Genomic DNA, 27,551 nt, shown 5'->3' with positions numbered 1-27,551 from the left:
CCTTTCCCTGTCTCACCCCTCTTTTTCCACACAGACAATATCAACACTAACCTCTCTAATAGGCTCCGATGAGCTTTTCAGTTGTTTAGAGAGACCAAGTGGTCTTGAATTCCATACTAGAATCTCCTCAGTGGGTTGGGTGGAATTCTTCAGAGATGTTCACATTTTTTCAGGGTGTATTTGAGGAAAAACTACTTCTTTAACCTGGAAAAATAAGGGGAGGTGGGCCCTGAGTGGGAAGTGACAATGATCTGAGAACCTTGGGAGCCTAGGCTAATTCTAATCTCATAGACTGTGATCTTTGTTTTGTGCTTTTAATCTGTCCCTGTTAATAAACCCCCAAAAGATAGAAATACTGTTAATATATCCTAACCTGTGTAGTAACTGGTCTTATAGCAAGGAATGCAGTGACTGGTATTAAAATTTCCTTTCCCATTTAATGAACATTCTTTTAGTATGCACTGTGCTATATGTTCTGTGATACATAGAACTGGGGGTTCTTCCCAATGATATGTGGGTGATTCAATTAAAAATAATTCCTAACATTTACTGTGACTATGCTTCTCTCACCCTTCTAAGTTCTTTATTCATTAATTCATTTACATATTTAATAACTATTAACTCATTTAACTTTCACAAATAAAGGTGGGCACTATTGTGATCCTCATTTTATAGAAGACGTAACTGAAAAACACAGCAGTGTCCTAGGTTTAGTTGGATATAGTTTTATCCTCTAGCATCTTATAATTTACCTAAAAAGACAAAATCAGCATTCTCAAGACAGTGATAATATTAATAAAGAAAATGTACTATAGTAAAACAACCTAAATCAAGGTCGAAGTACATAGAGTAAGAGGAATAACATGGACTAACAAGGCCTCTGCCTGCTTCCCCAGCCTGATTGCATATTGTTTCCCCTTTACTCCACATGCCTCAGCTACACTGGCCTTACTTCCTTTAGTTCAAACACCCCAACCTCCTCACTGCCCTGGAATACTTTTCCTCCCTCCTCTTCCCCTGGCTGACTTTTACTTAACATTCCCACAGCAGCTTAAACTGTCACTTTCTTAAAGATGTCCTTCCAGGTTAGGTGAGGGATTCTTCTTTTATACTTACATCTCTCATAGACCTTTCCTTTGTGGCACTGACCAACCTGGATTTAGGTAATTATTATTATTTTTAAAATATGTAACCTTTGCTGAATATAGACTCTATAAGGGTAGAGTATCTTTGTCTTTTCTTTCACTGTATGCCCAATGCTTGACAAATCAGAGGCCTTAAATAAATATTTGTTGAACAAATGAATGTAGATCTTCAATATGGTATTAGGTTAATCAAGATGGACTGTCTGGAAGAGATCTGGTTCTTAATTGTCATAAAGTAATGGATATGAATTGCTGGAGAAGAAATGAGAGGGCACTCTAAGTGGGAGGAATTCCTTCAGTCAGTATTTAAAAAATTAATACGTAAAGGGTAATATAGGCATTTGATTTATTTAAATATATACATATGTGTGCACGGACATATACACACATATGTATATGGGTATATACACACATGTCCATTTGTGTATGTATGTATCTACATACACCTTTGCACACATGCACACATGAAGATATAGAAAAATATATTTGTTTGTGTTGCCAAGTTTTAACATGAAAACCAATGCTTTAACTTGTGCTTCCAGGTGAACTTCATTTTGTGCAATTTGAAATTAAACTTTTTTTAACTTTCACCATGTTTTCTTGTTCACTTTTTAATTTGAGTGGGAACAATTTTGCTTATGGTTAAAACCTTAAGAAATCCAAAAGAGTTACAGTAAAAACTTGAGCCCACCCTTACTCTCCAGTATTGTACATTACATAATAGCTTAAGTAATTTCAATTCCTGACTATACTAAGCTGAGCTTAAAAAATATTTTTTTTAAACAACAAACTCTTTCTTGGCTGTACTCATAATTGGTAGTTAATTGAAGTACATAGTCATTCATTTTATGAATACTATTTTTTAATTTTTTTAAGAACTACTTTTTTAGGTAAAAAAAAAAATAATACATGCATTTGGTAATAAACAATCAAATACTACAACGGAATGTACCTAGAAAAATAATCTCCCTTTTTCCCAACTCCTAGAAACAACCACTATTATTAGTCCCTTGGATATTCTTCCAGGAATGTTCCGTTCATAAACAGGCTTATAAATATATTTCACCTCTCTTCCTACTTTCTTCTCCTTCTCCTTTCTCCACTAATTGTAGCATGTTATTTACATTGTGTGGTGCATTTTTTTCTATTAACACTGGATTTTGAGAAGCATTTCATGCCTTACATATCTGCCTTTATAATGCATAGATAGACCATAATTTATTTTATCAGTTCCCTATTGATAAACGTTTGATTTTTATCTAATCTTTGGCTGTTACAAACAATGCTACAATGAATATTCCTGTATGCACTTTTGGGGACCTTGTGTGAGTATCTATAGATAGTATCCTAACATGTAGAACTGCTAAATGAAAAAGAATCAAATTATTATAGATATTATCAAATTGCCTTTCCAAGATAACAGTTTACAAAAGTGTTTCCCCTACCCATTGATGATGTATTGATGTTTTAAATTTTTGTCAATCTAATTAGGTAAGCAATTTAATAAGAAAACGTTCTTATTGAGTTTTATTTTGCATTTCTCACATTATAAATGATGTTGAACATCTTTTTATATGTTTAAAGTCCATTTAAAAATTTTATTTCTTATGAACTTTTTCATGTTTTTTTGCTAATTTTCTATTAGGTTATTGGTACTTTTCCTGTTGGTTTATAGAAAATATACATGCTAAGGGACTTAGCTCTTTGTTTTTCAAGTGTACTGCACATAATTTGAATTTCTTTCAAATACGCCATTGATTAGAAGGTTGTGCTATAGTGACCTTTAAAATAATTTGGCCTTTGCATGCAAAAAAAACTCTATAACAAGCTTTATCTTTTATTATTAATGTACCATGTTCAGTTCAATGCCAGGTGAATTTACATACTAAGTGTGCTTACAGTGGTCCCAAATTCACTTATTTAGTATCATGTCACATCATGGTAAAATCCTATGAAGTAAACAACCTAACCTAAATGGTATGATTATAGCATCAATGAATGCAGTTTCTAAGTCTAACCTATTCACTTCCATGTAACTAGAATTTAGAAGTATATAGTATATTGTGTATAGCCATCAGTACTTTAGTAAAGTGTCATTGCTTTTTGTAAGATTTGGGTGATTTTTTTATCCAAGTTTAATATTGATTACTTTATTAATTCCCTCCCCACTAGCTTTAATATTTGTGATTAGAAATTCAAGCAGCTGTTCCATTGTCAGTGTTGCAACTTTGAAACAATTTTTTTTCTTTTATATCTCTTTCCAGTTTTTAAATTTGATGAAAAGTGTCCTGAAATTGCAAGGGAAACCATTTAAAAACTATTACTCTTTGCAGCTATTTTATGTCTGAATTAGAGTCATTTTAACGCTGTGAAACAAATTTAAATACAAAAATAAATGTTGTGCTAAATTTGATATAAGAAAACATAGAACTTTACAGCAGGAGGAGTGCAGCTAAATGTATACAAATTTAAAAAAGAAAATGTATGAAACAATGTATGAAACAACTTCACTAAAGAGGGTGGGAAGAAAATATGCTGATCTAAGTAACTGGTAAAGATGAAGTCTATAAAACTAAATGCAGAAGAAATTGTACATAAGCGTATATTCTATAGATAAAGTTGTTTTCCACAGGGGCCTAGGATAATAATTCTGGAATCGCTATGCATACATGTATACTGGAATTAAGTAACTAAATAAGTGGGAGATGGTGGGAGTCAAGTTTCGTTTCTTTTTTTTCTTTTTCTTTCTTTTCTTTCTTTCTTTCTTTCTTTCTTTCTTTCTTTCTTTCTTTCTTTCTTTCTTTCTTCTTCTTTCTTTCTTCCTTCTTCCTTCCTTCCTTCCTTCCTTCCTTCCTTCCTTCCTTCCTTCCTTCCTTCCTTCTTCTGCTTTGCTTTTTTTCTTTTCTTTCTGAAAGTGCAAGCAGAGGAGAGAGGCAGAGGGAGAGAGAGAATCTTAAGCAGGCTCCATGCAAAGCAGGCTCCGTGCAAAGCCTGACATGGGGCTTGATCCCACAATACTGGGATCATGACCTGAGATGAAATCAAGAGTCAGACGCTGAACCAACTGAACTACTCAGGCGCCCTGGGAGTTAGGTTTCTTGCTATTGGAATAGGAGGTTCTGGATGAACAAGAAAAGAAGGATCGAATGATCCCTATGGTGATGGATTAGAGTCAGAGAAATTAGAATGAACTCATGTTTAGCCTAATATAGATACAGATGGTTACACATAGAAATGTATATAGATATATATAGCTAGATGGCTTAGTAAACACACTATTTCTTACTTTGCTTTGTCAGCTGAGACAGCCCAGAAGCAGTAATATTCCTGGTGTCCAGATTTTGGTTTCTTTTGTTTGTTTGTTTGTTTGTACAAGAAAATTATATTTACTTACATCACTTCCTCTTACAAATGTCAACAGCATAGCCTGCCCTAAAGACTGACTGTATTTGAAAAACAACCATTTTCTTTTCCTCCATATTCTTTTTTAAAAATTTAATCCAAGTTTGGGGCGCCTGGGTGGCGCAGTCGGTTAAGCGTCCGACTTCAGCCAGGTCACGATCCCACGCTCTGTGAGTTCGAGCCCCGCGTCAGGCTCTGGGCTGATGGCTCGGAGCCTGGAGCCTGCTTCCGATTCTGTGTCTCCCTCTCTCTCTCTGCCCCTCCCCCGTTCATGCTCTGTCTCTCTCTGTCCCAAAAAATAAATAAACGTTGAAAAAAAAAATTTAATCCAAGTTAGTCAACATATAGTGTAATGTTTTCAGGAAGAGAATTTAATGATTCATCACTTACATATAACACCCGGTGCTCATCCCAACAAGTGTCCTCCTGAATGACCCTCACCTCCACCCAGCACCTCTCCAGCAACCCTCAGTTTGTTCTCTGTATTTAAGAGTCACTTATAGTTTTTATATTATTTTTGTTTTTATATTATTTTTTATATCTCTGTTTTTATATTATTTTTGCTTCCCTTCCCTTATGTTCATCTGTTTTGTATCTTACATTCTACATATGAGTAAAGTCATATGATATTTGCCTTTCTCTGACTTACTTATTTTGCTTAGCATAATACCCTCTAATCCATTGATTTTATTGCAAATGACAAGATTTCATTCTTTTGATTGCTAATATTCCATTGTGTGTGTGTGTGTGTGTGTGTGTGTGTGTGTGTATACACAGAAGATGTGGTGTGGTATATATATATGTGTGTATATATATATATATATATATATACACATACATATACATATATACACCACACCACATCTTCTTTATCCATTCACCCATCAATGGACATTTGGGCTCTTTCTATACTTTGGCTATTGTCAATAGTGCTGCTATAATCATTGGGGTGCATGTGCCCCTTTGAAACAGCACTCCTGAATGTTACAGAGCGGAGAGAGTGAGGAGGCTGCGTCTGGCTCCCGCTCTCACAGCCATTGCAGTACATTGAGCTCCATAGAGACAGCGCCGGGGCAAGTGAGAGCCAGACGGGCACTGGGCGACTCTGTGCCTCGCTGAGGAAAATAATTAAACATGGGCAAAGGAGATCCTAAGAAGCCGAGAGGCAAAATGTCATCATATGCATTCTTTGTGCAAACTTGCCGAGAGGAGCACAAGAAGAAGCACCCAGATGCTTCAGTCAACTTCTCAGAGTTTTCTAAGAAATGCTCAGAGAGGTGGAAGACCATGTCTGCTAAAGAGAAAGGAAAGTTTGAAGACATGGCAAAGGCGGACAAGGCCCGTTATGAAAGAGAAATGAAAACTTATATCCCCCCTAAAGGGGAAACAAAAAAGAAGTTCAAGGATCCCAATGCACCCAAGAGGCCTCCTTCGGCCTTTTTCTTGTTTTGTTCTGAGTATCGCCCAAAAATCAAAGGAGAACATCCTGGCCTATCCATTGGTGATGTTGCAAAGAAACTGGGAGAGATGTGGAATAACACCGCTGCAGATGACAAGCAGCCTTATGAGAAGAAGGCTGCGAAGCTGAAGGAAAAATATGAAAAGGATATTGCTGCATACCGAGCTAAAGGAAAGCCTGACGCGGCAAAAAAGGGAGTCGTCAAGGCTGAAAAAAGCAAGAAAAAGAAGGAAGAGGAGGAGGACGAGGAAGATGAAGAGGATGAGGAAGAGGAGGAAGATGAAGAGGATGAAGAAGAAGAAGAAGATGATGATGATGAATAAGTTGGTTCTAGCGCAGTTTTTTTTTCTTGTCTATAAAGCATTTAACCCCCCTGTACACAACTCACTCCTTTTAAAGAAAAAAATTGAAATGTAAGGCTGTGTAAGATTTGTTTTTAAACTGTACAGTGTCTTTTTTTGTATAGTTAACACACTACCGAATGTGTCTTTAGATAGCCCTGTCCCGGTGGTATTTCCAATAGCCACTAACCTTGCCTGGTACAGTATGGGGGTTGTAAATTGGCATGGAAATTTAAAGCAGGTTCTTGTTGGTGCACAGCACAAATTAGTTATATATGGGGATGGTAGTTTTTTCATCTTCAGTTGTCTCTGATGCAGCTTATACGAAATAATTGTTGTTCTGTTAACTGAATACCACTCTGTAATTGCAAAAAAAAAAAAAAAGTTGCAGCTGTTTTGTTGACATTCTGAATGCTTCTAAGTAAATACAATTTTTTTTATTAAAAAAAAAAACAAAACAAAAAAAAAAAGAAACAGCACTCCTGTATCCTTGGAATAAATACCTAGAAATGCAGTTGCTGGGTCGTAGGGTAGTTCTATTTTTAATCTTTTGAGGAATCTCCATACTGTTTTCCAGAGTGGCTGCACCTATTTGCATTCCCACCAGCAGTGCAAAAGGGTCCCTCTTTCTCCACATCCTCACCAACATCTTTTGTTGCCTGAGTTGTTAATGTTAGCCATTCTGAAAGGTGTGAGGTGGTATCTCATTGTGGTTTTGATTTGCATTTCCCTGATGATGAGTGATGTTGAGCATTTTTTCATGTGTCTGTTAGTTATCTGGATATCTTCTTTGGAGGAGTGTCTATTCATGTATTTTCCCCCTTTCTTCACTGGATTATTTATTTTTTTGGGTGTTGATTTTGATAAGTTCTTTATAGATTTTGTATATAACCCTTTTTCTGATATGTCATTTGCAAATATCTTCTCCTATCCCATTGGTTGCCTTTTAGTTTTGCTGATTGTTTCCTTCACTGTGCAGAAGCTTTTTATCTTGATGAGGGCCCAATCGTTCATTTTTGTTCTTTCCCTTGCCTCCAGAGACATGTGAAGTAAGAAGTTGCTGTGGCCAAGGTCAAAGAGGTTTTTGCCTGCTTTCTCCTCGAGGATTTTGATTGCTTCCTGTCTTACATTGGGGTCTTTTATCCATTTTGAGTTTATTTTTGTGTATGGTGTAATAAAGAGGTCCAGTTTTCCCAGCACCACTTGCTGAAGAGACTGTCTTTTGTCCATTGCATATTCTTTCCTGCTTTGTCAAAAATTAGTTGGCCATACATTTGTGGGTCCATTTCTGGGTTCTCTATTGTGTTCCACTGATCTATGTGTCTGTTTTTGTGCCAGTGCCATACTGTCTTTATGATTACAACTTTGTAATACAGCTTGAAGTCCGGAATTGTGATGCCTCCAGCTTTGGTTTTCTTTTTCTGGATTTCTTTGGCTATTTGAGGTCTCTTCTGGCTCTGTACAAATTTTAGGATTGTTTTTTCTAACTCTGTGAAGAATGCTGGTGGTATTTTGATAGGGATTGCATTGAATCTGTAGATTGCTTTGGGTCGTATTGGCATTTTAACAATATTTGTTCTTCCAACCCATGAACATGGAACATTTTCCTAAATTTTTGTGTCTTCTTCAATTTCTTTCATAAGCTTTCTATAGGTTTCAATGTACAGATTTTTCACCTCTTTGCTTAGGTTTATTCCTAGGTATTTTATGGTTTTTGGTGCAATTGTAAATGGGATCGATTCATTGATTTCTCTTTCTGCTGCTTCATTGTTGGTGTATGGAAATGCAAGTGATTTCGGTACATTGGTTTTATATCCTGTGGTTTTGTTAAATTCCTGTATCAGTTCTAGCTGTTTTTGGTGGAATCTTTTGGGTTTTCCACAATACAGTATCATGTCATCTGTGAAGAATGAAAGCTTGACTTCCTCCTTGCTGATTTGGATGCCTTTTATTTCTTTGTATTTTCTGATTTCTGAGGCTAGGACTACCAACACTATGTTGAATAACAGTGGTGAGAGTGGACATCCTTGTCATGTTCCTCACCTTAGGAGGAAAGCTCTCAGTTTTTCCCCACTGAGGATGATATTAGCAGTAGGTTTTTCATATATAGCTTTTATGATATTGAGGTATGATCCTCCTATCCCTACTTACTTGAGGGTTTTTATCAAGAAAGGATGCTGTATTTTGTCAAATGCTTTCTGTGCATCTAGAGAGGATTATGTGGTTCTTATCCTTTCCTTTATTTATGTGATGTATCACAGTGATTGATTTGCAGATATTGAACCAGCCCTGCATCCCAGGAATAAATTCCACTTGATTGTGATGAATAATTCTTTTAATGTATTGTTGTATCCAGTTTGCTAGTATCTTGTTGCTAGTATCTTGGCATCCATGTTCATCAGGGAAATTGGCCTGTAGTTCTCCTTTTTGTCTGGTTTTGGAATCAAGGTAATGCTGGCCTCGTAGAATGAGTTTGGAAGTTTTCCTTCCATTTCTATTTTTTTGGAACAGCTTTGAAAGAATAGGTGTTAAATCTTCCTTCAGTGTTTGGTAGAAGTCCCCTGGAAAGCCACCTGGCCCTGGACTCTTGTTTGTTGGGATACTTTTGATTACTAATGCAATTTCTTTACTGGTTATGGGTCTGTGTTGTAGACTCTGGGTCTGGAGTTCTCTCTTGTTCAGCAAGAGAGCAGGGCACAGGATTAAAAATGCGAGAGAGGCTAATGTCCGGGAGAAGACAGGAGCCCCGAATAAGGGTCCTTGCTCTGTTTTTATTAAGATCAGAAGGCTTACAAGCGTGATGGGTGTGCATGGGGAGACAATGAAACCATAAACATTAACTCATGGGTGTGAACATTAACTCGTGTGTGGGGACAAGGGGGTTTTGGAGATATGCAGTGTTAGGGGTTTGGGTCAATACAAAATAAGATTCTGGTGCTGGGTGGAAGGTTGTTTACAGCAAACATGAGGCCCCACCTCTGATTACCAAAACCAGCCTAGGGGACAAGAAAGACAGAGCATGCTACCTCAGGATCAACAAGCATCTTTCTTTTGCTAATTAGCTCCACTCTGGGCAACTTCGTCCCACTGTGGTCATAACCCTATTTAACTGTTTACCTAATTTGGTCCTTCCTTCCTGTGAAAGCAGCTTTCTGCTGTTTTCCTATACCTTTTCCTATAGTGGGAGCCTTTGTCCCATTTACCTAATCTTATTTACATAATCTTGTTTACCCAAACTTAAGTGTGTTCGTCCTATGGCTTTCTAATTCTTTATGCCTTGTTAACCCATCAATGCAGGCTTAGGGAATTTCTAAGCTTATTCCTCACAGGTCTGTTCAAAATTTCTATTCCTGTTTCAGTTTTGGTAGTTTATATTTTCTAGGAATTTGTCCATCTTACAGATTGCCCAATTTGTTGGCATATAATTGCTCATAATATTCTCTTATTGTTTGTATTTCTGCAGTGTTGGTTGTGATCTCTCCTCTTTCATTCATGATTTTATTTATGTGGGTCCTTTCCTTTTTCTTTTGACCAATCTGGCTTTGGGTTTATCAACTTGTTAATTCAAGGAACCAGCTCCTGGTTTCACTGATCTATTCTACTGGGGTTTTTTGTTTTGTTTTGTTTTCTTTTTTGTTTTTTTTGATTTTGATATCATTGATTTCTTCTCTAATCTCTATTATTTCCCTTCTTCTTCTTCTGGTTTTGGGCTTTATTTGCTGTTCTTTTTCCAGCTCTTTTAGGTGTAAGTTTACATTGTGTATTTGAGATCTTCCTTCTTTAGGAAGGCCTGCATTGCTATGTATTTTCCTCTTATGACTGCCTTTGCTGCATCCCACAGGTTTTGGGCTGTTTCATTTTCATTGACCTCCATGAACTTTTTAATTTCTTCTTTAATTTCTTGGTTAACCCATTCATTCCTTAGTAGGATGTTCTTTAATCCCCAAGTATTTGTGGTCTTTCCAAAATTTTCTTGGTGTTGATTTCGAATTTCACAGCATTGTGGTCTGAAAATATGGAAGGTATGATCTTGATCTTTTTGTACTTGGTGAGGGCTGTTTTATGTCCCAATATGTGATTTGGTCTCTGGAATATTCCATATGTGCTCAAAAAGAATGTATATTCTTCAGCTTTAGGATGAAATGATCTGAATATATGTTAAGTATATCCAGTCCAGTGTGTCATTCAAAGCCATCGTTTCCTTGTTGATTTTCTGCCTAGATGATCTGTCCATTGCTGTAAGTGGGGTGTTGAAGTGGCCTATTATTATGGTATTATTATCAATGAGTTTCTTTGTTTGTGATTAATTGATTTATATATTTGGGTGTGCAACACTGGGGACATAAATATTTATCATTTAAATCTTCTTGGTGGATTAATTATGATATAATGACCTTCTTCATCTCTTGTTACAGTCTTTATTCTAAAATATAGTTTGTCTGATATAAGTATGGCTTCTCCAGCTTTTATTTAGTGGTCATTAACATGATGGTTCTTCATCGCCTTACTTTCAATATGCAGGTGTCTTTAAGTCTAAAATGGATCTCTTTAAGCAGAATATAGCTGGGTCTTATCCATTCTGATACCCTGTGTCTTTTGATTGGAGCATTTAGTCCATTGACATTTAGAGTGAGAACTGAAAGATATAAATTTATTGACATTGTGTTGACAGTGGAGTTGGAGTTTCTGGTGATGTTCTCTAGTCCTTTCTAATCTTTGTTGCCTTTGGCTTTTTGTTTTGTTTTGTTTTGTTTCATCTTTTCTCCACTCAAAAAGTTCCCCTAAAAATTTCTTGAAGGGATGGGTTAGTGGTCACAAACTCTTTTAGTTTTTGTTTGCCTGGGAGACTCTTTATCTCTCCTTCTATTTTGAATGACAGTCTTGATGGATAAAGAATTCTTAGCTGCATGTTTTTCCAGTTGAGCATGTTGAATATATTCTGCCACTCCTTACTGGCATGCCAAGTTTCTGTGGATAGGTCTGCTGTGAACCTGATATGTCTTCCCTTGTAGGTTAAGGACTTTATTCCCTCGCTGTTTTCATAATTCTTTCCTTGTCTGTGTATTTTGTAAATTTGACTATGATATGCCTTGGTGATAGTAAGTTTTTGTTGAATATAATGGGAGTTCTCTGTGATTCTTGGATTTTGATGTCTGTGTCCTTCCTTAGATTAGGAAAGTTCTGCGATAATTTGCTCACATAAACCTTCTGCCCCTTTTTCTCACTCTTCATTTTTCTGGGCTTCCTATGATTTGGATATTATACCTTTTTAATAAGTCACTGAGTTCTCTAAGTCTTGTATCGTGGTCTTTTGACTTTATCTCTATCTTTTTTTTTCCTGCTTCATTATTCTCCATAATTTTGTCTTCTGATATTGCCAATTCACTGCTCTGTTTCATCCATCCTTGGCATCGTGACATCCATTCAAGATTGCATCTTGGTTATAGCATTTTTAATTTCATCCTGGTAAGATTTTATTTCTTTCATCTCTGTAGAAAGGGATTCTGTGCTTTTTTCAACCCTAGCTAGTATTCTTATTATTGTGGTTTTAAATTCTAGTTCAGACATCTTGCTTATATCTGTGTTGATTAAGCCTCTGGCTGTCATTCCTTCCTGTTCTTTCCTTTGGGGTGAATTCCTTCATTTTGTCATTTTGGAGGAAGAAAGAAATAATAACTTAAAAAAATTAAAAAATTAAAAACAAAACAGAAAATCAAATAAAGGAAGCTAGATCCTAGGTGTGTTTTGGTCTGCTTGTTGAAAGAAGCTTGATAGAGTAGAGAAAAAAGGGAAAGAAAAGAAAAAAAGAAAAGGAAAGGTAAGAAAAAATTTAAAAATTAAAAAAATTATATAATAAAATAGAATAAAATAAAATAAAGAAAATGAAACAAAATAAAAAACTGAGGGACACCTGGTGGCTCAGTCAGTTAAGTGTCCGACTTTGACTCAGGTCATGATCTCATGGTTCATGGGTTCAAGCCCTGAGTCGGGCTCAGAGCCTGGAGCCTGCTTTGTATTCTCTCTCTCTCTCTCTCTCTCTCTCTCTCTTTCTCTCTCTTTCCCCCCCTTCCCCTCCCCCACTCACGCTGTGTCTCACTTTCTCTCTAAAAAATAAATAAACATTAAAAAAATAAAAAATAAAAAATAAAAAATAAATAGAATAAAAAACTTAAGGGTGCCTGGGTGTCTCAGTTGGTTGGACATCTGGCTTCAGTTCGGGTCATGATCTTGCAGTTCATGGGTTCAGGCCCTACATCAGGCTCTGTGCTGTCAGCTCAGAACCTGGAACCTGGTTTGGATTCTGTGTCTCCCTCTCTCTGCCCCTTGCCTGCTCATACTCTCTCTGTCTCTCAAAAGTAAATAAATATTAAAAAAATTTTTTTAAAGGCACCTGGGTGGCTCAGTTGGTTAAGCATCCGACTTCAGCTTAGGTCATGATCTCATGGTTTGTGAGTTCGAGCCCTGTGTCAGGCCCTGTGCTGACAGCTCAGAGCCTGGAGCCTGCTTTGGTTTCTGTGTCTCCCTCTCTCTCTGCCCTTCCCCCACTCGCACTCTGTCTCTGTCTGTCTCTCAAAAATGAATAAACATTAAAAAAATTAAAAAAAAATTTTAAAAGAATAAAAAACTTTACAAAATTAAGAATATAGTAAAAAATATAATTTTTTAATTTTCAAAAAAGACAATAAAAATAAAATTTTCTCTTTGTGTATCTAAAGAAAGGAAAAAAATTAAACAAAGACAGAAGCAAATAAAACCCAACAACCCACAACTAATAAATGAACAAGCAAACAGAATGAAACCCGAATGAAATTACATTCAATTTCCCCTAGAACTCAAACTGTGAATTACTCTATAGTCTGTACACTAAGCAGGAGGAGGGACTTGTGCTGATCTTCTTAGGGATGTGCTTAAAGGGTGCAGTTGGGTGGGGCTTAGTGTAATGGCTCTGTTCTCTGCTAGGTGGCACTGCTTAGCTTACTGGGGTGGATCTGTGTGGTGTGCATGGGTGGGCAGTGCATGGGTATGTGTGGGAGGGTGCAAATGGCTTCACCCAGCTCCCTAGTCTCTGGCACAGGAACTTGGTGCTCTCACAGACCCCCAGTCAAACACCCCTCCTTTGTCTCAGGCCTCTGTCCACTCCCTGTCTCTACCCAGTCCATGTCAAGCCATCCACCTGCCAGGTGGCACCTCCCTCCAGAGTTTTATTTCTCAGATGGGGTTGTTTCAAAACCCCACACTTCAGACACCCCTGCAGCTTGGACCCCCACTGACTCTGGGGGAGGGTCTTGCTGAGCAGTAGCCAGCAAAATGTCGTGCCAGAAAACGTTCGTGCAATTGCACAGTAGCAGAGGTTCAGAAATTGTGACAAATCAGAACCAGCTGGCACCAAGTTTTATCGTACTCTGGCGTTTTTGTCCCAATACCAGCAGAGGCGGCTGCTCTCCTGGGTCTGCTGGGACCCTTGCATGGGGGGAGGCCATATGGCCTCTACCAAATGCACTGCAAGCAGGAGAACTGCTTTTCTCTGTGTGGTACATGGACCCCTCAGACCCCGCTGCCTGCGCCTGGGGATTCGCCCTACTTCCTCACCAGAGCACCGCCAGGCACTGAGCTCGGGAACTTCAGACTCTGCACTCCACTGTTCATAGAATCCTGATGGTATTGAAACCCTCTCCTTTCCTCCCACCATTGGTTTTGGGAAATAGATTTCTTGTTCAGTCCTCTGTGAGTGTTTTCACTCTTTCTCTTTCCAGATACCTTCAGGGGAGTGTTTTTCCTGTACCATGCTCTCCTTTTTCTGTCCTCTCTTCACAAAAACAGCGCCCTTTGCCCCATGGCTTTTCTCTCCCCCAGTTCACCTCTCTGCATCTGTACCTGCTGAGTTTTGTGGCTCAGGTTATGCAGATTGTTGTGTTAATCCTCAGATCAGTTTCCTAGGTGTGCAAACTGGTTTATTGCTGATCTAGGTGCGTTTCAGGGATGATACAAGCTGAGGATCTTCATGCAGCTCTGCGTCTTCCCAAACCCCCTCCTCTCTCCAGATTTTGATTTCTAATTCCATTCTTTGACAAAGGAAACAAAGGATCTTTGGAGAAATGGCAGATTTTAGGACTAAGGGTGGAAACATATGAGATAATTCTGGGACATATTATAGTGCCTGTAAGTGAGAAACTGCTCAAAAAACACACATAGGTAAGGGTGTGTCAAAGGAACATGGGAACTAACTAAAAGACTACTCAGGAGCCAAATCTGGAATAATTTGAACAACAAAATAGTTTTAGTTTATAACCCAAAGTATAAAATAAATATCCATGAATCTTTGGTGATATAAAAATGATCAAATAAATAAATAAGGGAGAACAGGCAAATCTGTGCAGAAAAATTCTAAATGATTGATGTAGAGACTTTTTCCTTAAGGAAGTGGAACATAACTTCCCATTCCCTTAGTGTGGGTTGTGCTAGTAACTTCCTTTCAAAGGCACAATATAGGAAGAACAAACAAAAGAGTAACTTTACAATGGAAAAACTTGGCAAACACTACCTCAAGCCACATCACCAAAATTGACATCAATAGTGATAAGCCATCTTGATAGTGTATACGTTTGATACAATGACTTTAATCTCTGTGGTCTCCCTCCCCCAAACCCATGACCCCAATCTAATTATAAGAACAAGCACCAGATGAAATCACAATGAGGGATATTCTACAAAATGCCTGACCACTACCCTCAAAACTTTCAAGGTCATCAAAACCAAAATTTATTTCACTTAGCATAATACCCTCAAGGTCCATTGATGTTACAAATGGCAGGATTTCACTCTTCTTTATAGCTGAGTAGTAGTCCACATATGAGTGACTGTGAGAAAGTTCTTTATCATTCATTTTCTTTATTGATGGATACTTAGGTTGTTTCCATATTTGGGCTATTGTATATAATGTTGCAGTGAACATAGGAGTGCATATATCTTTTTAAACTGGTGTTTTCATATTCTTTGGGTAGATACCAGAAGTAGATTTTCTGGATCATATGGTGGTTCTATTTTTAATTTTTAAAGGACTCTCCATGTGGCTTCACATTGTCCATAGTGGCTTCACAAATTTACATTCTCACCAACACTATACAATGGCTCCCTTTTCTACATATACTTGCCAACACTTGTTATTTCTTGTCATTTTGATAATAGTCATTCTGATAGGTATGAGGTTGTATATTATTGTGATTTTCATTTGCATTTCCCTGATGATGAGTGATGTTGAGCATCTTTTCATGTTACTGTTGGCCATCTGTATGTCTTCTCTGGAAAAATGTCTATTCAGATCCTCTGCCCATTAAAAAATTTTTTTAAAAGATTGGTTATTTTTGAGAGAGACAGAGACAGAGACAGAGACAAAGTGTGGGGGGGGTGGGGAGGGCCAGAGAGAGAGGGAGACACAGAATCTGAAGCAGGCTCCAGGCTCTGAGCTGTCAGCACAGAGCCCAATGCAGGGCTCGAACCCACGAACCATGAAAACATGATCTGAGTTGAAGTCGGTTGCTTAACCGAGTGAGCCAACCAGGTGCCTCCTTTACCCATTTTTAATTGGATTTTTTTTTATTGAGTTCTTTGAGTTCTTTACACATATTTTGGATATTAACCCCTTATTAGATATATTATTTGCAAATATCTTTTCCCATTCAGTGGGTTGCCTTTTTGCTTTATTGATTATTTCCTTCACTGTGCAAAAGCTTTTTATCTTGATGTAGTCTCATTTGTTTATTTGCTTTTATTGCCCTTGCCTTTGGAATCAGATCCAGAAAACATCACTAAGACCAATGTTGAGGAGTTTACTGTTTGTTTTCTTCTAGAAATTGTTTCAGGTCATACATTCAAAAATTTAATCCATTTGAAGTCATTTTTCTGAATGGTGTAAGATAGGGGTCTAGTTTTAATCTTTTTCATGTAGTTGCCCAGTTTTCCCAACACCATTTATTGATGAGAGTCCTTTCTCAATTGTATATTCTTATCTCCTTTTTATAAATTTTATAATTCTTTTAAAATCTCCCTTATAATCTGCTTTCAAAAATTTATTTATTTATTTATTTATTTATTTATTTATTTATTTATTTAAGATAGAGACTGCATGAGCAAGGGGAGGGGCAGAGAGAGAGAAGGAGAGAGAGAATCCCAAGCAGGCTCTGTGCTGTCAGTGCAGAGCCTGACGTGGGGCTTGATCCCATTAACTGTGAATTCATAACCTGAGCTAAAATCAAGAGGTAGACACTTGACTGAGCTACCCAGATACCCCTAAAATCACCTTTAAATAAGTTAGTTGGCCATATGTGCATGGGTTTATTTCTGGGCTCTCTATTCTGTTCCATTGATCTATGTTTCTGTTTGTATTTCAATGCCATACTGTTTGATTACTGTGGATTTGTAGGATAGTTTGATATCAGGGAATATGATACCTCCAGCTTTGTTCTTTTTCAAGATTACTTTGATAATTCAGTCTTTTGTGGTTCCATATACATTTTAGAATTATTTGTTCTAGTTCTGTAAAAATAATGCCATTGAAATTCTGATATGGTTTGCTTTGAATCTGTAGATTTCTTTAGGTAGTATGGACATTTTAATTACATGAATTCTTTCAATCTATCGGTACAAAAATATCTTTCCATTTTTTTGGTGTCTTCTTCAATTTCTTTCCTCATTGTTTTATAGTTTTCAGTGTACTGCATCCCACAGATTTTTGTATGTTGTATCTATTTTCATTTGTGTCTAGGTATCTTTTCGTTTCTCCTAGACCCATTAGTTATTTAGTAGCATGTTATTTAATTTCCACATTTTTTTCCAGTTTTCATCTTGTAATTGATTTCTTATTTCATTGTAGTCAGAAAAAAATGTTCAGTATGATTTTAATCTTCCTGATTTATTAAGACTTCTTTTGTGGCCTAATTATCCTAGAGAATATTTCATGTGCATTTGAGAAAACTGCATTTTTCCTTTATATGTAATGTTCTGTATATATCTATTAAGTTCAATTGGTCTAATGTGCCATTTAAAGCACATTCCTTATTGATTTTCTGTCCGGAACCTCTATCCATTGATGTAAGTGGGTGTTAAGTGCCTACTATTATTGTAATCCAGTCATTTTTTCCTTTTGTCTGTTAATATTTCCATTATATATTTGGATGCTCCTATGTTGACTACGTCTTCATAAATATTATATTTTCTTGCTGGATTGACCACTTCATCATTATTTAATGCTATTCTTTGTTTTTTATTATAGTCTTAGTTTTACAGCCTATTTTGTCTGAAAGGTGTATAGCTACATCAGCTTTCTTTTTGTTCCCATTTGCTTGGAATATCTTTTTCTCTCTGTTTACTTTTAGTCTATGTCCTTACTTCTTTTTTTTTAAAGTTTATTTATTTATTTTGGGAGAGTGGGAGAGAGGCAGTGAGAGAGGGAGAGAGAATTCCCAGCAGACCCCACTCTGTCAGTGCAGAGCCCGACACGGGGCTCAATCTCACAAACCATGAGATCATGACCTGAGCTGAGATCAGGAGTTGGATACTTAACCAACTGAGCCACACAGGAGCCCCTCTGCGTCCTTACTTCTGAAGTGAGTCTTCTTTTAGGCAGCATATAGATGAGTCTTGTTTTTTCCTCCATTCAGCCACTCTATGTCTTTTGATTAGAGAATTTAGTCCATTTACTAAATTTAGGACTAATAGTCCATTTACTTACCTGTATTTATTTATTTATTGCCATTTTGTTAAAAGTAAGTATTTATTGCCATTTTGTTAAAAAAATTTTTTCCTGGCTGTTTTAATAGCTCCTTGCTATTCCTTTCTTCTCTTTATCTCCTTCCTTCTGGTGTGACAACTTTCTTTAGTGTTATGTTTAGATTCCTCTCTCATTTTCCTTTGTGTGTTTTCTGTGAGTTTTCACTTTGTGGTTTCTGTAAGGTTCACATATATTGTCCTATGTATATAACATTTTAAGTTGGTAGCAATTTAAATTGGAATCCATTCCAAACTCTACATTTTTACCATGCCTCCCCCCACCACATTTTATGTTTTTGATGATACATTTTACATCTTTTAATTTTATGTATCCCTAAAGTATAACTATTGCATTTTTATTTAATTTTACTACTTTTGTCTTTTCACCTTCATACTAGTTTTATAAGTGATAATTATAACCTTTACTATAAATTTACCTTTTTTATGGAGACTTTTACTTTCATATGTTTTCTTGTTATTAATTTGTGTCGTATTTTTGCAGCTTAAAGACATTCCTTTAACATTTCTTGTAAGGCCAGGTTAGTGGTGATGACCTCTTTAGCTTTTTCTTATCTGGAAAACTTTGTTTTAAATGTTTATTTATTTATTTTGAGAGAGAGAGAGAGAGAGAGCACTATGGCATGAGTGAGGGAGGGGTAGAGAGAGGGGAAGAGATAATCCCAAGCAGGTTCCAAGTTGTCAGCATAGAGCCCGACATGGGGCTCGATCTAATGAACTGTGAGATCATGACCTGAGCCAAAATCAAGAGTCAAACGCTTAACTGAGTGAGCCACCCAGGTGCCCTTGGAAAACTCTTTATCTCTCCTATTCTGAATGATCACCTTGCCAAGTAGAGTGGTTTTGATTGGGAATTCTTTCCTTTCAGCACTTTGACTGTGTCATGCCACTGACTTCTAGCTTGCAATGTTTCTGCTGAAATATCTGCTATAAGCCTTATACAGTTTCCCTTGTATGTAACAAATTGTTTTTCTCTTGCTCCTTTTAAGATTCTCTATCTTTAACTTTTGACATTTTACTTATAAATGATATGGATCTCCTTGGGATCAAGTTTTTAGAACTCTTTGGGCTTCCTGGACCTGAATGTCTGTTTTCTTCCCCAGATTAGGTAAATTTTCAGTAATTCTTTCTTTTCTTTTTTTATTATTATTAAAAATTTCAATGTTTATTAATTTTGAGAGAGTGTGAGAGAGTCAGTGAGCAAGGGAGAGGCAGAGAGAGGGAGACACAGAATCTGAAGCAGGCTCCAGGCTCTGAGCTTTCAGCAGCCCGATGTGGGACTTGAACTCACAAACCACAAGATCGGGACCTGAGCTGAAGTTGGATGCCTAACTGACTAAGCCACCCAGGTGCCCCAATAGAGCCAATTATTTCTTCAAATATGTTTTCTTCTTCTTTCTCTCTTTCTTCTCCTTCTGGAATTCCTAGCAATGTAAATGTTATTCTGCTTGGTTGTCCTTTACATCCTTCAGTTATCTTCACTCTTTTAGATTCTTTTTTCTTTTTGCTGTTCTATCTGATTGAGTTCCATTGCTTGGTCTTCCACCTCACTGTTCTGTTTCATCAGTCTGCTGTTAAACCTCTCTAATGTATTTTTCAGTTTGGTCATTGTATTCTTCAGCTCTTGACTTCTGTTTAGTACTTTGTTATATTTTCTATCTCCCTGTTTTTTAAAAATTGTATTTCATCTCTTCTTTATTCATTCAATAGATGCGTATGAACTTTTGGGAGCAAGTGTATATGATAGATACTGGAGATACATAGAATTGAAGACAGAATTAAAGACAGAATTGACATTAACCTATAAGTATACAAGTCATTATTGCCATAACTTCTGCAAAGGATGGAAATCACAGCATGCTATAAATGAGTAAATAAAGAAATCTAAGCTGTCCAAGGACACATAGGAAAGGTATTCTAAAATGTAATATTATGTCCAGGTTCTGTTTTCTAGGAGGAAGTTAGCTGGGTGTAGAAGTGATGGAAAGTCATTGTAGGTGAAGGAAACAGCCTGAAAATAGTCCTAAGTTAAAATGGCTGATACCTGGAAGAATTTGAAAGAAAGCCAGTGTGAATGTAATGTTATGAAAAGAGCAAAATTCCAGAGGCACCTGGGTTTTGAAGACCAATTAAGGATACAAACCTATGTCTTAATGCCATGAAATAACTTTGAGCCATGGAAGAAGCATTGAGAATTGCATTTTAATCACACCACTCTGGGTGCTTGCAGAGAGTGCATTCAGTGGAGGAAAGAATTTATACAGTGGTTTAGGATCAATAGAAAGATGTTGCCTAGAGGAAGCGAGAAATGTTGGTGTCTTGAATTGGGAGAGAATACTTAAGATTACAATCAATGAATATGGGATTCCCAATTTAACATGCGCTGTCTGCTCCTCAACACTCACAACCAAATCAGATTTAGCTGATAATTGCAATAAGGATTACAAGCTTACCAGAGGCAAATTTAACTGTTGTTTTATGTAAAGCACTTGGAAAGAAAAAGTTACATGATATATAAAAGCAAGGAATATGCTCCTATTTTTATTTATTGAGGTTTGAAAGTCAACTGTGCAAACTTAGGGTATTTCTTAGAGCATTTGGTCAAGCCTGCTTTATGTAGTTCTTTTTAAAAAAATATTTAATATAATTTATTGTCAAGTTAGCTAACCTACAGTGTATCCAGTGTGCTCTTGGCTTCAGGAGTAGATTCCTGTGATTCATCACTTACATAAAACACCCAGTGCACATCCCAACAAGTGCCCTCCTCAATGCCCATCACCCATTTTCCCTGCCCCTGCCCCCCTTTCCACCCTCAGTTTGTTCTCTGTGCCTCCCTCTTTGTTTGTAACTATATATATGTTTTTCTTTCCTTTCCCCCATGGCCTTCTGTTAAGTTTCTCAACTCCCACATATAAGTGAAAACATATGATATCTGTCTTTCTTTGACTTATGTCACTTAGCACAATACCCTCCAGTTCCATCCACATTGTTGCAAATGGCAAGATTTCATTCTTTTTCATTGCCAAGTAGTATTCCATCATGTATACATACCACATCTTCTTTATCCATTCATCAGTTGATGGACATTTGGGGTCTTTCCAAAATTTGGCTATTGTTGACAGTGCTGCTGTAAACATTGAGGTACATGTGCCCCTATGAATCAGCATTCCTGTATCTGTCTCCTTGTTTTGAAGTTGTCACTCTGTTCATCCATTCTTTTCCCTAGTTTGGTGAGCATTTTATGACTCTTTATCAGGTAGATCAGTCATCTCCATTTCACGAAGGTCTTTTTCTGAGGTTTTTGCTTTGTTCTTTTGTTTGTTTTACTTTTTTAAATTTTTATTTAAATTCCAGATAATTAACATACAGTGTAATATTAGATTCAGGTGTAGAAATTTAGTGATTCAAAAACTCCATACATCACTTGGTGCTCATCACAAGTGCACTCCTTAATTTAATCCTCATCACCTATTTCACCCATCACTCCATCCACTTTCTCTCTGGTAACCATCAGTTTGTTCTCTATAGTTAAGAGTTTGTTTTTTGGTTTCTCTCTCTCTCTCTTTCTCTCTCTCTCTTTCTCTCACTTTCTTTTCCCCTTATGATCATTTGTTTTGTTTCTTAAATTCCACATATGAATGAAATCAGGTGTTATTTTTCTTTCTGTGACTGACTTATTTTGCTTAGCATTATACTCAATAGCTCCATCCACGTCATTGCAAATGGGAAGATTTTGTTCTTTTTCGTGGCTGAATAATATACATATATATATATATATATATATACACACATATATACATGTATATATATATATATATATATATACACACACACATACACCCTATGTTCTTTATCCATTCATCAATTGATAGACATTTGGGCTGTTTCCATATATTGGCTATTGTAAATAACGCTGCTATAAATCTAGGGGTGTCCCATTGAAGTAGTGTTTTTGTGTTCTTTGGGTAAATATCCAGTAGTGCAATTGCTGGATCATAAAGTAGTTCTATTTTTAACTTTTTGAGGAACCTCCATACTGTTTTCCAGAATGGCTATACCAGTGTCCATTCCCACCAACAGTGCAAGAGGGTTCCTTTTTTTCCACATCCTTGCCAATACCTGTTGTTTCTTGTGTTGTTGATTTTAGCCATTCTGACAGGTGTGAGATGATATCTCATTGTAGCTTTGATCTGCATTACCTTGATGGTAAGTGATGATGAGCATCTTTCCATGTGCATGTTGGCCATCTGGATGTTGCCTTTGAAGAAATGTCTATTCATGTCTTCTGCCTATTTTGTAAAAAGTTTATTTATTTATTTCTAGAGAGAGAGAGAGAAAGAAGGAGGGAGGAGCAGAGAGATAGAGGGAGAAAGAGAATCCCAAACAGAGCCTGATGTAGGGCTTGAACCCACAAACTGTGAGATCATGATCTGAGCCTAAATCAAGAGTTGGTCACTAAACTGACTGAATCACTCATTTCTGCCCATTATTAAAAGGATTGTTTTTTGGGCATTGAGTTTGATAAGTTCTTCATATACTTTGGATACCAACCCTTTATTGGCTATGTCATATGCAAATATCTTCTTCCATCCCATAGGTTGCCTTTTAGCTTTGTTGATTGTTTCCTTCACTGTGTAAAAGCTTTTTATTTTGATGTAGTCCCAATAGTTTATTTTTGTTTTTGTTTCCTTTGCCTCAGGGCACCTATCTAGGAAAAAGTTGCTCTGTCCAAAGTCAGAGTAGTTACTGCCTGTGCTCTCCTCTAGGACTTTTATGGTTTCAGGTCTCACATTTAGGTCTTTCATCCACTTTGAATTTATTTTTGTGCATGGTGTATGAAAGTGGTCCAGTTTCATTCTTTTGCATGTTGCTATCCAATTTTCTCAACACCATTCGTTGAAGAGACTTTTTGTTGTTGTTGTTGTTGTTGTTTTGTTTTGTTTTCCATTGGATATTCCTGCCTCCTGTGTCGAAGTTTAATTGACTATCTATATAATTGTAGGTTTATTTCCTGGTTTCCTATTCTGTTCTGTTGATCTATGTGTCTATTTTTGTCTAGTACCATACTGTTTTGATTACTACAGCTTTGAAGTCTGGAATTATGATGCTTTCAGCTTTGAATTTCTTTTTCAAGAAAATTGCTTTGGCTATTTGGGGGTCTTTTGTGGTTCCACAGAAATTTTAGGATTGTTTGTTCTAGTTCTATAAAAAATGTTGTTGGTGTTTATTAGAGATTGCATTGAATCTGTAGATTTTTTTGGGTACCATGAGCATTTAAACAATATTTGTTTTTCCAATCCATGAGCATGAATGTCTTTCCATTTCTTTGTGTCATCTTCAATTTCTTTCATCAGTGTTTCATAATTTTCGGAGTACAGGTCACCTCTTTGGTTAGGTTTATTCTTACATACCTAATTTTTTGTGCAATTGTAAATGGGATTGTTTTCTTAATTTCTCCTTCTACTGTTTCATTATTGCTGTATAGAAATGCAACAGGGATGCCTGGGTGGCTCAGTCGGTAAAGTGTCAGACTTCAGCTCAGGTCATGATCTTGTGGTTCATGCGTTCTAGCCCCACAATGGCCTCTGTGCTGACAGCTCAGAGCTGGGAGCCTGCTTAGGATTCTGTCTCCCTCCCTCTCTGCCCCGCCCCCACTCATGTTCTGTCTCTCTCTCTCTCTCTCTCTCTGTCAAAAATAAATAAAAACATTAAAAAAAAAAAAGAAATGCAACAGATTTCTGTATACTGACTTTGTACCCTGCAACTTTACTGAATTTGTTTATCAGTTCTAGCAGGTTTTGGTGGAGTCTTTTGGGTTTTCCATGTATAGTATCATGTCATCTGCAAATAGTGAAAGATTTACTTCTTCCTTACCAATTTGGATGCTTTTTATTTCTTTTTTGTTGTCTGATTGCTGTGGCTAGGACCTCCAGCACTCTGTTGAATAAAAGTGATTTGAGTGGACACCCTTGTCTTGTTCCTGACCTTAGGTGAAAAGCTCTGTTTTTTCTCATGAAGGATAATGTTAACTGTGCATTTTTTTACAGATGGCCTTTATTATGTTGAGGTATGTTCCCTCTAAACCTACTTTGTTCAGGATTTTTATCATGAATGTTGTTGTACTGTCAAGTGCTTTTTCTGCATCTATTTATATGATCATATGGCCCTTGTCCTTTCTCTTATTGATGTGATGTATTACACTGATTGATTTGTGAATATTAAACCACTCTTGCAGCCCAGGAATTAATCCCATTTGATCATGGTGAATGATTTTTTTAATGTATTGTTGGATTTGAGGATTTTTTTGAGGATTTTTGTGTCTCTGGTCGTCAAATATATTGGCCTGTAGTTCGCTTTTTTTTGTGTGTCGCATGGATCTAGTTTTAGTTTCAGGGTAGTTCTTACCTCATAGAATGAATTTGGAAGTTTTCCTTCCCTTTCTGTTTTTTGGAATAGTTTTAGAAGAATAGGTATTAATTCTTCTTTAAATGTTTGGTAGAATTTGCCTGTGATGCAATCTGGTGCATGACTTTTGTTTGTTGGGAGTTTTTTGATTACTGATTCAAATTTTTTTTTTCTGACAATTGTTCAAATATTTTATTTCTTCCTGTTGCAGTTTTGGTAGGTTATATGTTTCCTAGAATTTATCCATTTCTTCTAGGTTGCCCAATTTGTTGGTATATAGTTTATCGTAATATTTACTTATAATTGTTTGTATTTCTGTGGTGTTGGTTGTTATTTCTCCTGACTCATTTGTTATCATATTTGAATCCTTTCTCTTTTTTTTCTTGATAAGTCTGGCTAAGGGGTTATAAATTTTATTAATTTTTTTCTAAGAACTGTTCCTGGTTTCATTGATCTGTTCTATTGTGGGTTTTTTTTGTTTGTTTGTTTCTTTGTTGTTGTTTTTTTCTATATCATTTGTTTCTGAGCTAATCTTTATTTCTTCCTTCTGTTGGTTTTAAGGTTTTGTTTGTTGTTCCTTTCCTAGCTCCTTTTGGTGTAAGGTTAGATTGTTTTTTGAAATTTTTCTTGTTTTTTTTGCGATAAGTCTGTATTGCTATAAACTTCCCTCTTAGAACAACTTTTGCTGCATACCAAATGTTTTGGACTGTTGTGTTTTCATTTTCATTTGTTTCCACGTATTTTTTTATTTGTTCTTGGATTTCCTGATTGACATTCATTATTTAGTAGTATGTTAAATAATTTCCTTGTATTTGTGGTCTTTACAGATTTTTTTCTTGTGGCTGATTTCTACTTTCATAGCATTGTAGTCAGAAAAGAGGCATAGTAGGAATTCAATCTTTTTTAATTTCTTGAGGCTTGTTTTGTGACCTTATATGTGATCTATTCTAGAGAATAACCCATGTGTGCTTGAAAAGAGAGTGTATTCTGCTGTTTTAGGATGGAATATTCTGAATATATCTGTTAAATTCATCTGGTCCACTGTGTCATTCAAAACCATTATTTTCTTGTTGATTTTATGTTAAGATGATCTATTGATGTAAGTGGGGTATTAAAGTCCCCTACTATAATTGCATTATTATCAGTTAGATCCTTTATGTATGTTATTAACTGTTTTATGTATTTGGGCACTCCCAGGTTGGTTGCATAAATATTTACAATCGTTATTTCTTCTTGTTGGATTGTCCCATTTATTATTATATAGTGTCCTTCTTTGTCTTTTATTACAGTCATTGTTTTAACATCTATTTTGTCTGATGTAAGTATTGCTATACAGCTTTCTTTTGACATCCATTTGCCCAATAAATATTTCTCTATCCCCTTACTTTAAGTCTACAGGTGTCTTTAGGTCTAAAATGAGTATCTTGTAAGCAGCATATAGATGGGTCTTGTTATTGTTGTTGTTTTTCCATTATATTACCCTTTGTCTTTTGATTGGAGCATTTGGTCCATTTACATTCAAAGTAATTATCGATAAGTATTTATTGCCACTTTAATACCTGTTTTGTAGTTGTTTCTGAAGATTTTCTCTGATCTTGTCTTTCTGTCTTTCATGATTTACTGGTTTTCTTTAGTGATATATTTGGATATCTATGTATCTCTATCTATCTATCTATCTATCTATCATCTATCTATTTTTACAGACTTTATTTTTAAGTAAACTTTACACCCAATATGGGGCTGAAACTCACAAGGAGATCAAGATTTGCATGCTCTACAGACTGAGCCAGGCATGTACTCCTCTTTCTCTTTATTCTTTGCATATTTATCAGTTGTTTTTGATTTGTGGTTAGCATTAGGTTTGTATATAACATCTTCTGCATATAGCAGTCTATATTAGGCTGATGGTCATTTAACTTTGAATCCGTTCTTACTCCTCTCATCACCTTGTTTTAGGTATATTGTGTCATCTTTTACATCTTTTTATTTTGTGAGTTCCTTGACTGATATTTTACAAAAATATTAATTTTTACTTCTTTTTTGTTTCCTACCTTAATGCTGTCACTTTTGGTCTTTCCACTCAAAGAGTCCCCTTTAATATTTCTTGCAGGGCTGGTTTAGTGGTCATGAACTCTTTTAGTTTTTGTTTGTCTGGGAAACTCTTTATCTCTCCTTCTATTCTGAATGATAGCCTTTGTGGACAGGGTATTCTTGGCTGCAGATTTTTCCTATTCTGTACTTTAACTACATCATGCCACTCCCTTCTGGCTTGGAAAATTTCTGCTGAAGAATCCCCTGATATCCTTAAGGAGTTTCCCTTCTTTTCACTTGCTTTAAAATGTCTTTCTTTCTTTTTTTGTGTGTTTATTTATGAGAGAGAGAGAGAGAGAGAGAGAGAGAGAGAAAGAGAGAGAGAGAGAGAATGAGGGAGAGGGGTAGAGGGAGAGGGAGACACAGAATCCCAAGCAGGCTCCAGGCTCTGAGCTGTCAGCACAGAGCCCAACGTGAGGCTCAAACTCATCAACTATGAAATCACGACCTGAGCTGAAGTCACATGCTTAACTGACTGAGCCACCCAGGCACCCTTTAAAACAAATTAAAAAATTTTTTCTTTATCACTATATTTTGCCATTGTAATTATAATATGTCTTGTTATGGATCTGCTTTTGTTGATTTTGTTGGGGGTTGTCTGTGCCTCCTGGATTGGGATATCTGTTTCCTTCCCTAGATTGAGGAAGTTTTTAGCTACTATCTCTTTAAATCAGTTTCTTCCCTCTTTTCTCTCTCTTTTTCTTCTGGGACTCCTATATGAATTTTATTAAGTTTGATGGAGTCACAGAGTTCCCTAATTCTCTTCTCATTTTGCATAATTCTTCTTTCTCTCTTTTGTTCAGTTTGATTATCTTCCATTACTCTGTCTTCTAGGTCATTAATTCATTCCTCTGCTTCTTCCATTCTGCTATTTATTCCATCAAGTGTATTTCTCTCTTGGTTTATTGAACCCTTTATCTCTGC

General features: G+C 36.4%; 1 protein-coding gene across 1 annotated transcript; it reads left to right on the top strand.

Annotated features, from left to right (window-relative positions):
• The first annotated feature begins 5,533 nt into the window (after positions 1–5,533).
• On the top strand, positions 5,534–6,790 carry LOC115525347 (high mobility group protein B1). Its single transcript, XM_030332504.1, has one exon. The coding sequence runs from the start codon at positions 5,682–5,684 to the stop codon at positions 6,327–6,329; it is 648 nt and encodes a 215-aa protein (XP_030188364.1). The 5' UTR covers positions 5,534–5,681; the 3' UTR covers positions 6,330–6,790.
• The last annotated feature ends 20,761 nt before the right edge of the window (positions 6,791–27,551 follow it).

Source organism: Lynx canadensis, chromosome D1 (genome assembly GCF_007474595.2).
Source record: "Lynx canadensis isolate LIC74 chromosome D1, mLynCan4.pri.v2, whole genome shotgun sequence".
NCBI classification, from domain to species: Eukaryota; Metazoa; Chordata; class Mammalia; order Carnivora; family Felidae; genus Lynx; species Lynx canadensis.
The sequence above is the reverse complement of the archived record's forward strand: the minus strand, read 5'-3'. Positions and strand labels throughout refer to the sequence as shown.

Excerpts from the sequence above, each read along its gene's own strand:
- LOC115525347 (XM_030332504.1), top strand. The coding sequence starts at position 5,682 with ATGGGCAAAGGAGATCCTAAGAAGCCGAGAGGCAAAATGTCATCATAT.